At 47.1% G+C, this 14,319-nt stretch overlaps 1 protein-coding gene across 4 annotated transcripts in view; it reads right to left on the reverse strand.

The window, feature by feature from the left end:
* CYTH3 (cytohesin 3) overlaps positions 1-14,319 on the reverse strand; it is a 98,246-nt gene that overhangs the window by 8,268 nt on the left and 75,659 nt on the right. For 3 of the 4 annotated variants that reach the window (XM_049111152.1, XM_025426241.3, XM_049111151.1), the window contains 5 exons: positions 6,336-6,454; positions 1,909-1,989; positions 695-807; positions 441-589; positions 137-248 (listed from right to left, as the gene is read on the reverse strand). In XM_049111152.1, coding sequence (XP_048967109.1) covers positions 137-248; positions 441-589; positions 695-807; positions 1,909-1,989; positions 6,336-6,454 — 574 coding nt within the window. Of the gene's footprint in view, positions 1-136; positions 249-440; positions 590-694; positions 808-1,908; positions 1,990-6,335; positions 6,455-10,612; positions 10,706-14,319 lie in introns of those variants that run through there. The other variant, XM_049111153.1, reaches the window with a different exon arrangement.

A 14,319-nucleotide genomic window follows, 5' to 3' on the forward strand; every position in this document is an offset into this window, starting at 1 on the left:
GGGCGTGCGGCCGGCTACCGTGGGCGGACTCGGCCCAACAGCCCTTGCTTCTAGCGGTTCTGCCTTTGGTCGGGGGCCTTGGGGGCCGAGGGCTGGGGGCTCCGAGCGCGGGGCCCACCTGCTGGCCGCCACTCACCCAGCTTCAGGAGCCAGCCCTCACGGTCAGGGTTGAAGAACGTGTGTGTCAGGTCATTGCCATCATCCTCGGGGATCTTAAACGGCTCGTTCTTGATACTCTCGTATAAGTTCTGCGAGGAGCACGGGGACAATGGTCTCAGGGATGCAGCCGGGGGCCAGGGGTGGGGAGGGCCCAGTCAGCACTGTGTCCCCGAGGGCGCCAGGCTCAGCGGGACCAGGGCCACGAGGTGCCTGAAGGTTAAGGGGCGGCGGTGGCAGCTCCTGAGGGGCGAGGGCCAGTTCCGTGGAAGAGGGAAGCTCACCCGCAGCAGCTCCTCCGGGAGATCCCCTCCCTCATTGATGCCACGGTTCATGGTGACGAAGCGCTCAGCCGTGGGCTTGTCCCGCACATTGTGGTTGTGGAGGCTGGTGTTGAGCATGATGATGGCAAACGACAGCACATAGCAGGTGTCTGAAAGAGGACAGAGGGAGCCGGGGCGCTCAGCCGCCTGCCCGGCCAGAGGCACCCCCTCCACCCGGCAGAGGCGCACAGTGCTGGGGCCCAACCCTCACCGACCTGTGGACTGGAAAACGCCCGGGTTGCACAGGCAATAGCGGGACGCAAACGCCTCCATCATGCGGTCGATCTTCTGAGCCTCCCCCGGAAGTCGAAAGCTCCACAAGAACTGCCTGCGAAGACACCAACACCAGGGGATGATGGTGTCTCTCCCTCTAGAGGACCCCCAACCAGGGAATGCTCCAGGCAGCCCCTGGATGGCAGAGGGAGGCACTGGGGGCAGAGCCCCAGGACCCGCAGGAGCAACGTGGCGGCCGCCACTTGCTGCCCTCAACTGTCCACCCAGGGACAGCCGGCACCACCCGCAGGAGCACGTCGGGGACCCCTGGCTCCAGCCAGAGACTGACCAGCTAAAAGAAAGGGAACCCTGGCTGCCATGACCACACCCCAGACTCGCCAGGCCTGTGTCTCTGTGTTGCAGAGTTGTCAGCACCTCCTTCAGCCCAGGCCAGCTGAGGCACCGAAGAGGACAAATGGCAGACAGCAAAGCCACCCCCAGCTCTGTGCAACTTGCGGAAGCCGTATGGGGACAAGGGCCAAGAGCAGGACAGAAACATGGTCAGTCACACACTTTGCAGCCACAGAGCAGGAAGTAGTCGCAATGGAGACTGCATGGCCCTGGCTTGGGGGACAGCCATCGGAGCCTCAGCTGGGACACCAGGAAGGAAACCGGATCCTCTTGGTGGTGCAGGAAGAGCAGAGTGTACAGGACGATGCCTCGAGTGGACATCCAGAGGGATGACCTGGCACCTCTACCATGGTGGCCGGCAAAACCTCAGGGCCACACAAGGGCCATCCTCTTGCATTCACCCCTATGACATGTAATGATGGCTGGCTTTGCCTGGACAAGGCAGGGACTAGAGGGCAGCCTCTGACAGCAGGCCGTCCACACGCTCCCCACCCACGCTGGGGCGTCCACGAGGCAGGCATCTGAGATCAGATGCCCCAGGAAGCAGACCCATGCCTAGGCCGCCCCAAGACTCTGCTGCAGCAGTGGGAAGAAAGTATGCACTGACTACTGAGTACCAACTGAGATGAGGGAGAAGCAAAGGAGTGGGGAACGGCACGCACACCCAGCGGTCCCACCAAGGCGAGCACAAGCTCGGTCCGTGAACGCCTACCCAGACCCTTGGGCAACACCCTCTCCTCTGGGGGTGAGCCCCGGCCTCCTGCTCCAGCACCTCCCCGCTAACAGCCGAGACTCTGACACTTACCTTAAGGCTTGGACAAGGTTCAGATCAGCAAACTCATGGAGTTCGACAAACGCCTGGAGAACTTTAATATTAAAGTCGTCCCTGGGAAAGAAAGCAAACACAGTCCAAGTCCACTGCACAGAATTTCTCAATCATCTCAAAAGAAAGATATTTCCTACATCCAGCAGGTGCTTGTGGTTTTCCATTTTGCCTAACTGGAAGTTAAGATGTATTGCATTGCAAGTTCGTTCTCAGACTTGGGGCTATTAACACCCCTATCTGCTTCCACTTTCCTTTCATCCTTTGCCCTAACACCTTCTAAAATAGGACAGAAATGGTTTTCACATTTATTATTCTTATTACAGACTGCCTATATCATGCCAGCAGAATATGGCTCGAGTGGATGAATCCATCTTTTCTTTTTTAACACCACAACCCATGTGCCTAAAACAGAGCCTGGCATGGACTCAGAACTTAGTATTTTTGTGGAACTCAAAACCTGCAGACACTCAGTACTTCTAGCAACAGGAACTGCCAGACTTCGTATTACACAAATGTCATAGTTCATCTCATGCACTTGCCACCAAACGATGGAGAATTCAGACTCTAGACCTCATGGCACAGACGATTAAATGAAGTGCTGCAACCCCTGGGCCACTGTTCAGGTTTTCTGTGGGTTTGTTTTTAGCAGCTTTGTCCGAACATAATTCACATCCCATGCAATTGTCCTATTTCAAGCATACTTTTCAATGGCTTTTAATATATTCACAGATGTGTACAACTGTTACCATTATCAATTTCTGAAGACTTTCATTACCCCAATCCCAAGCACTTTCATTTCACCTGTCTCAAGCACTTCACGTAAAGGGAGGAACACAACACATGGTCTTCTGCAACTGGCTTCTTCTATTATCTCCCTGTTTTCATCCACGTGGTAGCACGTACCAGCACTCTGTTTCTCCTTTTACCAATTAATATTCCATAGTATGGATGTACCACATCTTATTTATCCACCAGTTGAGGGACATCTAAGTTGATGGACATTTGAACTGCTTTCACTTTTTGGCTAACAAGAATAATGTGGCTACAAACATTGGTCCGGGTTCGTGCAGATGTATGTTTTTACTTATCTTGGGTGTATACCTAGGAGTAGAATTACTGGGTCACGTGGGGACATTAGTATTTTGAAGAGCTGCCAACTACTTCTCACAGCTACTGCATCGCTTATCCTACAAGCAGTGTGTAAGAGGTCTGATTTTTTCACATCCTTGGCAATGCTTATTATCTTTTTATTATGATTACAGACATCCCAGTGGGTGTGAAATGGCAGCTCACTATGGTTTTGATCTGTAGCTCCCTGATGGGGGCTAAGGATGCTGAACATCCTGTCGTGTGCTTATGGCCTTATCATATATTTACACATCTTCTTTGGAGAAATGTCCATTCAGATGTTTCTCATTTGTAATTGTCTTGTTACTGAGTTGTAAGAGTTCTTTATATATTCTAGATAGCAGTCCTTCTCAGACTTATACATGACTTGGAAAGATTTCTATTTTGTAGATTGCCTCTTCACCTTCTTGATGACATCCTTTGAAACACAAGTTTTCAATTTTTTTTTTAAATATATATATATTTTTTTAATTTTTATTTATTATTTGTGATAGTCACAGAGAGAGAGAGAGAATGAGGCAGAGACACAGGCAGAGGGAGAAGCAGGCTCCATGCACCGGGAGCCTGACGTGGGATTCGATCCCGGGTCTCCAGGATCGCACCCTGGGCCAAAGGCAGGCGCCAAACCGCTGCGCCACCCAGGGATCCCCAAGTTTTCAATTTTGATGATGTCCCATTTACCTAGGTTTTTGTTTTTGTTTTTTTTTGCTATTTATGTTTTTGGTGTCACATCTAAGAAACTCTTGCCTAATCCAAGGTCACAAAGATTTACCCCTAACATTTTCTTCTAAGTGTTTTATAGTTTCCTTCTTAAATGTAGGCCTCTGATCCAGTTTAATTTTTGCATATGGTGAGTGGTCCAGTGGTATTCTTTTACATGTGGATATCCAGGTATCCCAGATCATTTGTTAAAAAAGATTCTTCTTTCCCCCACTGAACTGTCCTGATAACGTTACTGAAAATCATTTGACAGGAGTGATTCTGGATGGTTCTGTTAAGCTACCTTAGACTTAGGTCATGAGATCTCAGGGTCCCAGGATCATGCCCAGTGTCAAGCCTCTCTGCCTCTCCCTTACTTGTGCTCGCTCTCTCTCTCTCAAATAAGTAAAATCTTAAAAAGAAAATCATCTCACAGTAAATTTAAGGGTTTATTTTTAGATTCTCCATTCTATTCCATGACCTAGAAGTATACTCTTACACCAGTATCATGCCATCTTGACTATTTTAGCTTTAATCTGTCTTAAAATCATAAAATGTAGGTTCTGCAAAACTCTCTTCTTTCCAAGATTGTGGCTATTTTGGGTCCCATGAATGTCTACATTAATTTTAGGATGAGTTTGTCAACTTCTACAAAGAAGTAAGCTAGGATCTTGATAGGGAATGAGTTAAATCTGCAGATCAAGGTAGGTGGTACTGCCATCTTTGTACTACTAAGTCTTCCCATCCATGAACATGGGCCATCTTTCCATTTATGTAGGTCTTTTTTTTTTTTCAGTTTTATAGTTCAGAATAAAAATTTTATGCTTTTGTTAAATCCATTCCCAAGTATTTTATTCCTTCTAATGCTATTATAAAAGAGAGTTGTTTTTCTTAATAGCTTTTCCAAGCTTGCTCATTGCCACCATTTAGAACTATAATTGAATTTGACATAATAATCTTATATCCTGCAGCCTTACTGAACTTATTAATAATGCTTTTAGTGATTCCTCAGGATTTTCTACATATACAATTAAGTCCTCTACAAACAGTTTTATTTCTTCCTTTCCAAAGTAGATGCTTTTTTTTTTTAAGATTTTATTTATTTATTCATGAAAGACAAAGAGAGAGGGAGGCAAAGACACAGGCAGAGGGAGAAGCAGGCTCCATGCAAGGAGCCCGACGTGGGACTCGATCCCGGGACTCTAGGATCATGCCCTGGGCCGAAGGCAGGCACTAAACTGCTGAGCCACCCAGGGATCCCCCAAACTAGATGCTTTTAATTTCATTCTCTTGCCTAACTAGAACTGCCAGTACCATGTCAAAGAGAAGTGGTGAGAACAGTCAACCTTATCTTGTTCTTCTTAGGAGAATGCATGAAGTGAACTTGTAAGTTTTACAGGTGCCCTACATCATATTGAGGAAGTTCCTGTCTTTTCCTGGCTTGTTGAGTGCTTCTGTCCTGAAGCAGTGAATGCTGTTAAATGCCTTTCCAGCATCTATTAGGATGATCATGTGGGTTTTACTCTTTATTGTATTGAAATGGTCTATCGCTTTGACTTTTGCATGCTGAACTAACCTTGCATTCACAGAATAATGAATGTATGCATGGGGATGAATGTATTAGTGTAGAGTCATTTTTACATATTGCTGGATTTAATTTACTAATATTGAATTGCGAATTTTTGCTTCAATAGTCATAGGAGATACTGGTCTATCTACTGTTTTGTGTTTTTTTTATTGTGAGGTCTTTGGTTTGGGTATCAGGTAGTGGTGGCCTCACAGAATGAGTTAAGTGTTCAGCTTTCCACTTTTGACCAAGTATTTTTAATAAAAAGCTAGAAACAGAAACCACTCTGGTTGAACAACTGTTAGGCTCTTGTTTAAAAACTCTCTTGTTTGGTCCTTGACTCAGGGGACATGATTCCTGCCCTAACCTGTGCTAAGCACAGCAAATGGACTAACTGGAGAAAGCTGGGAATGTAAAATCTGACCAGCTTCTCTCCATTTAAAAAATTAATAACTTCCCACCTTCACTCATCACCCCCAAGCAACAGGGGAAGAAAATCATGAAGAAATCTGGTCTATTTTGGGGCAAAACGTGAAAAGAAGATTAAGATGCTTTCTTAGGGGGCACCTGGGTGGCTCAGTTGGTTGAGTGTCCGACTCTTGATTTTGGCTTTGGATTTTGGTCGTGATCTCAGGTCTCAAGTCAGTTTCCATGCTCTCAGTGGAGAGTCTGCTTGAAGTGCTCTCTTCCCTCTGCCTCTCCCGCTCCCTAGTCTCCCTCAAATAAATAAATAAATCTTAAAAAAAATAAAAAGCTGCTTTCTGAGGTACAGAGAAAGGCAGCGTCAGTTTCAGTTCTGCTGTGGCTCCCGAGTAAAGGCTTCCAGAGATCACAGACCCCACCTGGCCCCAGAGACCCATACCTCCCCCAAAGGCAGAGAGAGGACATGAGAGCATAGGGCCAAGTTGGTGGTGGGGAGTGGCCCACACAGCCCTGGACCCACAGGAAACTGTGACAGACCTTGATGTGGAGGGCGAGACCAGGTTGCACTGTTGATTCTCCTTCAACTTACCTCTCACCCAGATAGTCCCCAATCACAGTCTTATTTAGGCCTTCTCCTTTATACAGGAACTGGGCTACGTCTTCTGGGGAGTTCTGCAGCAGGTCATTTTCTATTAGAAACTGAATTCCCTGAAGAGGGACATAAGGAAGAAAGCTCTGGTTAGGAGGGTCGCCCAGACTCATTTTTCACAGACAGAAATACATCCAGAGTAATGATCTTACTGGCTGGGGTATGGCAAAAACAACAGGACAATCTGATCCTCACCCCCCAGAGTATACTTTGTCCATCAGAGGAAAGCACATTCATTCCTCCTGGCACGTTAATGGGCTAAAAGACAAATAAACGGGTTACTGAGAAAATCATTATAAGGAAGTTATTGGAGATGATAAAGGCAGAGGTGGTAACAATAGCAAATTTCCCAAGCTCAGAAGAACAATCAATCTGCTTTGTGTGTGAGAGCAACATGTCATATGTGGTTGGCTAACCCACGCCCTCCCCAAGCTCCCCTTTATCCTTGCTGTTCCTCACTAAATAATCACATTCCCAGCTTCCCTTGCAACTAGGAGTGACCTTGTGACACAAATCTGATCAGGAAGAAGTCTGTAGGGAGTGCCTGGGGAAGCTGTCACTTTCTTGATAGAAAGGGACTCGTGAGCAGCCACTGCTCCTTCTTCTTCCTTCCTGACTTGAATGCAGACATGAAGACCAGAACCCTTACAGCCAGTGGACCAGGGAAAGGCCCCGATGAACACAGGGCCTGTGTCCTGTCACTTGACACCCTTCAGCCACCTCTGCTATGTAAGAGGAGAGCCCACTGTGTAAGCTGTATTGGCTGTGGCTGAACATGCTAACTGATCACTGGGCCAATGAGCTTAAGCTGGTGAAAATCCATGCCCACCTGAAGGCCCAAAAGGGCACAGGTGACAATTTCTAAATGAAAGGCTGCAGGGGTACTGTCCTGGCCTGAATTAGCTATGCTCCTCTCCTGAGAAGCCCTAATAATAGCAAAAATTTACCTCTGACACAGCTCTGAGCTGGTTTCAAAATACACATTGGCAAAGCTGGTGAGGGGATTCTGTCCTCTATTTGCTGGAGGTTATTTCTACAAATTCAGAGAGATTTTCCAGCTACAACTCTCCATGCCCGGGACCTGGGCTTCCTCACGCCATGTGCTCCATCTGAAAGTCTTTGTCATTTTTTTCAAACACATGAATGTCTACAGCAGCCTTATCTAAAATTCCCCAAAACTGAAAACAACCCAACATCTCATCAATAAGAGAAGAGATAAATCTATTCTGGTAGATTTCATATGATGGGACACAATACAGCAATAAGAGAAAATAAGCGTACAACATCGATGAACCTGCCAGACATGGCATAGAGTAAAAGGATGACACAGTGTGTACCTTAATTCCATTTATATGAAGTTTTAAAACAGGTAACCCCACTCTATGGTGATGGGGTGGAATTCATTCACTAGGAGGAGACACCAGAGAGACATTTCTGATGCCCTATAACCGCATCTTGCTCTGGGTTACACAAGGATTTCAATTTGTAAAAATTTGTCAAGCTGTGCATTCAAAGTTTGTGCACCATATGCTGTTCTTCAAAAAATGAAAAAGTTTACCAAAAAATCAGTATGTCTGACTATCCTAAATTAACTCTCATCTATTTCTGGTGGGAGCTAAAGTGAAGACCAGCCCCCCGTCCCCCGCCATACCATCCTCTAAGTGGGAAGGCATGCACACAGTATAAGGAAGCGTTCCATCCCAAGTATGCTCCTATCCTACCCAGTCCCCTGAAAGCGAGGCCGGGGACAAAAGTGACAATGCTGGTGTTTATTCACCCACAGAGAAGCATGCTGGATGGGGAAGCAGGGCTCGGGATGTTGCACTGGTCTGTGAGGGAGGGGAGCCCAGGGCAGGAGGGGGGCTGAAGTTTACAGTCTGACCCCTAACATCCCTGGAAAAGTGGTCCAAGGCCACAGCTGCCCTGGTCTGCCTGTCTTGACTCCGTGTCCCAAGGGTAAGTAGAATCAGCAGACCCTGCTGCCCCCCCATCCAAAACTGCAAGGGATGGGGAGAGAGCATCCAAAGGACCCGAGGTCTTGGGACCAAGGGCCCAAGAGATACAGGTGTTCCCTGGGGGGTGCCTGGTTGGCATCTGGGTGACATCCTTGGCCTGGTCTTTTGTGACCACTGTGGCTGCAGTACTAACCAAAAGACGAGACAGGGGCCCCACAATTATGAAACCACCGCTGCAGGCTGTCCTGTAGTCAGGTCCCTTCTGCTGCCGTTACTCTCTGTGCACCTTCCCTGGGGCCATGGCTTTGCATCCATCCCGCCCCATGCCCTTTCCAGCCTCCCAGAGGTCCCCAGAGTCCCTAGGCCCAGCAATTGCCACAGTCACAAAGTCCCAGGTACTCCATCAGCCTACGCTCTGCCCAGAACTGAACGGGCCTGGAGATGAGGTTTTCTGAGCTCTGGATGCTCATGACCTGCTCTAAAATTCAAACACTCAGGAGCTCCTCAGGGAGGCTATGCATAGCCTGAAAAACCAGATTTGAGAAGAGCAAGTAGGTCCAGAACAAGATCATCTCTTCTGTGCTTCAAGGTTATGGGAGACAGCCAGAGGAGCCCCAAATCAAGCTCCAGCTCCCCTCTGCAAGAGGTACTGGAAAACACAGCACCACAGGGGTAAGCCCAGGCCAGGGACTGGAAGAGAAAATGGAGCCAAAACCCAGAGTCTGAGAGAACAGTTACGAAGGAGAATGGAACTATTATCAGGGAGGAAAAATCAAGAAGCAGAAGCAGAGGACGACAACACAGGAGCCAGGGGACATGCATCCTCATACAGGACAGAAGTGGCGGCATCACCATCCATGTGACACGCAGGCTGAGTGTAGAGTGGTGGGCAAGCCAGGGAACACCAAGGATCACGATCCCCCGTGGAGGGAAGCAGGGAGCAGACTCCCCATCAGAGCTTCCAGAAGGAACCACTCTGCCCACACCTGGATCTTGGACTTCTAGCCTCTGGGCCTGTGACACAACTGATCCTTGTTGTTTCAGGCCATTGAGTTTGTGGTCATTTATTACAGCAACTCTGGAGACCCAAGTACGCTAGATAAATGTTAAGGAAAGAAAGTAAATGTTCTGGTATCATTAGACAAGGTTAATGTTTTAAAATATCATTTAGGAAATCAAATAGGAGAATCTGCTGGAGGGGGCCACCATTGAACCCACTACACCTCATCTGCTTTTCCTATTTCCTGGTTTTCAACCCTGGCGCTATGGGTCCTGGGTGCATGTCTCCATCAGGACACATCTGGGCTTTATTGTTGTTTCTTCAACCTGATGTCAAGGTGCCTTGTAAGCGGTAACTGAGCACAAATTTATGGTGATTATGGATTTGCTACCACTTGATTCCTGAGCCTTCACATACACTGGGTATTTCTCATGTCTTTTCAGCTTTCTGTTGAATTAAGTTTTCTTTATTCGATGTTTCCTAGTTTGGAAATCCTATCTTATCCCTAACTTCCAATGGTTACTCTTAAAATTTTAATATTTAAACTTACATTCATCCTTGGATGTCCAGAAAACCTTAGCCAACCTTTACTTCCCTGCTCCCTTCTCCCTTGCTATGGATACAGCTGACCCTTCAACACAGGGGTTACTGCCCACCCCCACGCCCCACGTAGTCGAAAATCTGCATGTAACCTTTGACTCCTGAAAAATCTGACTCCTAATAGCCTCTTGCTGACCAGAAGCCTTACCCATAACACGAGCAGTCAATTCACACATTTTCTACATCACATGTATTCTATATTTGTATTCTTAAAATAGTATCATAGTATTATAACCACATTCTTATAAGCTGGAGAAAAGAAATTGTTACAAAGAAAATCGTAAGGAAGAAAAAATACATTTCCAGTACTGTACTATATGTTTTAAAAAAACCCATGTGTATGTAAATGGACCCTCGCAGCCCAAACCCAGTGCTGCTCAAGGGTCAACTGTATTTTTTTTTTTTTTTTTTTAATTTATGATAGTCACAGAGAGAGAGAGAGAGAGAGAGGCAGAGACATAGGCAGAGGGAGAAGCAGGCTCCATGCACTGGGAGCCCGATGTGGGACTCGATCCCGGGTCTCCAGGATCACGCCCTGGGCCAAAGGCAGGCGCCAAACCGCTGCGCCACCCAGGGATCCCGGGTCAACTGTATTGAGGTAATCTGGGGGTTTTAGTTTGTTAAACACTCTTTCAATAATCAAGCTCTCATTTAGACTTAACCATATGTTTGGCTGGTTTCTTTCCATCTCTGTTTCATAGTGCAGCTGCTCTTGGATTTGGGTCGGTTACAGGTGTGCTGCTCCAATCGTGATTTCTAGAGTTCACAGAAGGCATTAGCAGTTACTTTTGTGAGCCTTTGCATATCTGACATGTCTTCACCTGCCTCCTCACACAAGTGACAGTCTAGATATACAGAATTCTAGGTTTTATTATTTTTATCTTATTTGGTTTCTCGCAGCTCCACACGAGCCTCCCCAGAACTCCAGATTTTAAATCACACTTCCTCAGACCTTGGAAAACACTTTCCCTGCTGTCTTTGCTCCAGTGTTTCTGGTGAGATTCTGGTTTCTTCCTAGATCATCTGGTCTTTCCGTTCTGGAAAGTCAGTGAGTTTCTCTTTATTCACAAGCTTTCTGGTATTTTACTTGATATTTCTATGGATCAGTCTCTGATAATTTTATCCTGCTTGGCATTTAGTGAGCCCTTTGAATTTGAGAATTTTCTCTTAATCTAGTTCTGAAATACTCCAATATAATTTGAAATACATCCCCCACTGTCTTCTAGCTTCTCCTCCTGGAACTTCTATGGGATAAAATCCGAGCTGCCAGACCTGCCCCCCACACCCCCCATGAGTCCACACAGAGCTATGGAAAATATGGAGGGAGCATCACCATCCACCCTGCCAGCGTCCCTGATCCTGCCCCACACTGTGGGTTTTCACAGGGCTTTGGTTCTTCACTTCACCGGATCTTTCCCACAACTCCTCGTTTTTGCACCAAGGATAAGCCAACACCCTATCATCTCTGATGATATTTATAATATACATAACATCTTACTTTTAATGTTTCCTCCTATGTTAGTTCCGCTGTGGAGTTTGACTTCTCTCTCATGGGGTCGAACAGCTTATACATTCAATGATTCCTGGCTGGGTGTTCACCTTAGTATTTAAGAATCTCTGATAGTCTCCCTAAACGCCATTTGTTTCTGGAGCAAGTGATGCGGCCATTGGGGTGCTCAGAAGCTGGTCTCCAGAACAAGTGTTTCTCCTCCTCCTCCTCCTCCATGAGGCCAGCAGAGAAGAGACACCTCCATCTCCCACGTGGAGGCACACACCACTACTTGGTGCAAGCTCAGCCAAGGGTAAGTGGTCTGGATATCCCCTCAATGGTCTCAAGCCCCAAACGTGCTGCCCTGAATGAGCTGAACCCCTGATGTGGTTCTCACATCCCACGGCAATTCTTTTCTGATGTGCATTGGGCTACCATTCATCTTTTTATCTTTCAGGGTTCCCTCAACTTCTAGTCCTCTAAGTGAACTCGTGCTTGTTATAGAGCCATACATTATATTTTTAAAGACATTCCAAGGAGACTGGGAATAAAAGAGAAGCTGTAGTATGTTTCCAGCTTCTTTGATTGAACTGATCTTTCCTCTTGCTCACTTATAACCCCGACTGCTACTACTGGGTATCTAATGTATCTGCACAAACAAAAGCTCCTTGCTCAAAATGTTACCACTCTGTGACTTAAAATATTTCCTACTGGCCTGGAAGTCTTTACTCTGATGATAGCCTGTTTCCCAAGCCCACATATGACATCACTCAGTGCTGTTATGGACTGAATGTTTGTGTTTCCCCAAAATTCTGATCTTGAAGCTCTGACCCTGTGTGATGGTATAAGAAAGCGGGGCCTTTGGGGGATGCCTGGGTGGCTCAGTGGTTGAGCACCTGCCTTTGGCCCAGGGCGTGATCCTGGGGTCCCGGGATCGAGACCTACGTTGGAGCCCCTGCATGGAGCCTACTTCTCCCTCTGCCTATGTCTCTGCCCACCCCCTCTCTCACGAATAAATACATAAAATCTTTATTTAAAAAAAAAAAAAAAAAAGGAACCGGGGGCCTTTGGGAGGCAGTTAGGGTCAGGTGAGGTCATTTGGGCGGGGCTCTCATCTGATGGAGCTAATGCCCTTATGAGAAGAGACACCAGGGAACTATCTCCTGCTTCTTCTCTGCCATGTGGGGACACAGTGAGAAGAAGGCCATTTATAAGTTGGGAAGAGAGGTCCCACCAGAACCCAGCCATGCTGGCATCTCAATCTCGGACTTCCAGCCTCCGAGACTGTGAAAAAGTCAGAGTCTACTGTTCAAGCCACCAGTCTATGGTATTTTGTGAAGGTGGCCCCACAGACTCAGACCAGTGCTATGGTCATCTATAAAGTGGAATTTTCATTACTTTTCCCCTGCAGGTTACATGCAGACTAAATTTACCATCTGATTTTACCGAGCAACATGATTACAAATAAGTTGTTGGGCAGAGCCAATAATTAGTGTCTTAGAAATTTTTCGGGGGATCCCTGGGTAGCTCAGCGGTTTAGCGCCTGCCTTCGGCACAGGGCATGATCCTGGAGTCCCAGGATCATATCCCAAATAGGGCTCCCTGTGGAGCCCCATCAGGAGCCTGCTTCTCCCTCTGCCTGTGTCTCTGCCTCTCTCTATGTCTCTCATGAATAAATAAATAAAATCTTTAAAAAAAAGAAAAAAGAAAAAAATTTTTCAGGTGATAGGATGCTTGAGTGGCTCAGCAGTTGAGCATCAGCCTTCAGCTCAGGGTGTGGTCCTGGGGTACTGGTATTGAGTCCTACATTGAGCTCCTTGCATGGAACCTACTTCTCCCTCTGCCTGTGTCTCTGCCTCTCTCTGTGTATCTGTCATGAATAAATAAAATCTTAAAAAAAAAATCTTTCAGGTGAAGAGGTCTATATGTAAAATGAAGCCTGGCCATGGCCTAGGCAAAGCAGATAAAGCCCCTGCTTGCTTAGATGTGGTGAAGAGGATCCCCAGGGCTGAGCAGGGTTCCGGGACATCCAACCCCAGAGTCCCACAGGAGCTCAGGAAAGTGCAGTAGTTACAGGCCTGAGTCTGAGATGGATTCCTGGCTCAGGACACTGGGCTGGTCTCAGTGGTTCTGTGCCCCATTGTCCCCAACGGCACAATAGGAATTAAAATGGAACCCACCTCGTAAGATTAAGTATACTAATTACAGTGCTTCATTAGCAGTTCCCAACACATGCCAAGTTCTCAATAAACGTGAGTCAGCCCTCATGATTATAAAGCTGACACCTGGTGTTGGGAGACTGAGGACAGGCAAGATCCTGAAGAAGTCATGGAACCACTAAAATATAGGTTATTTGTGTTTCACTGGGGGAGGACGTGGGCTCACCCATGACCTTGCTGGCGCACTATCCTGCACTGCACCATAAAACATTAAGGTCCAGTTTTTAAAAGAGCCACTTGTGAAGTATCACTCGAGATGCTGCCAATGCTTAGCACATCTGCTGATTAAGCCAACTCTATGAACTCGACTCCTCAAGAAAGGGGTTTGTGTGGCAGGTTTCATTGCTTTCAGGTGTTTTCCTAGACAATCCAACTTGAACACTGTATTGGCTCAAGTCAGGAGAGCTCCCTGACCCTTCATGCAGACATCTTCTCTCGAAGGTGAACGAAAGGAACAAAGTCCTCTGACTTGAAGCATTTAACCCCCCAGCAGCCCCACAGGCTGCAGCCCTGCCCACCAGCCCCAACCTGTGCCCTGACCAAGCACTCCTCGAGCTGTGGGCCATGCTTCAGCAGAAGATATAGTGCTTGACCCGGCCCCACCAATGGTCCCACTATTGGTCAGCACACACCCATCGCTCCCAGGAGGCCCAGCCTCGCC

This window comes from Canis lupus, chromosome 6 (assembly GCF_003254725.2).
Source record: "Canis lupus dingo isolate Sandy chromosome 6, ASM325472v2, whole genome shotgun sequence".
Taxonomy (NCBI): domain Eukaryota; kingdom Metazoa; phylum Chordata; class Mammalia; order Carnivora; family Canidae; genus Canis; species Canis lupus.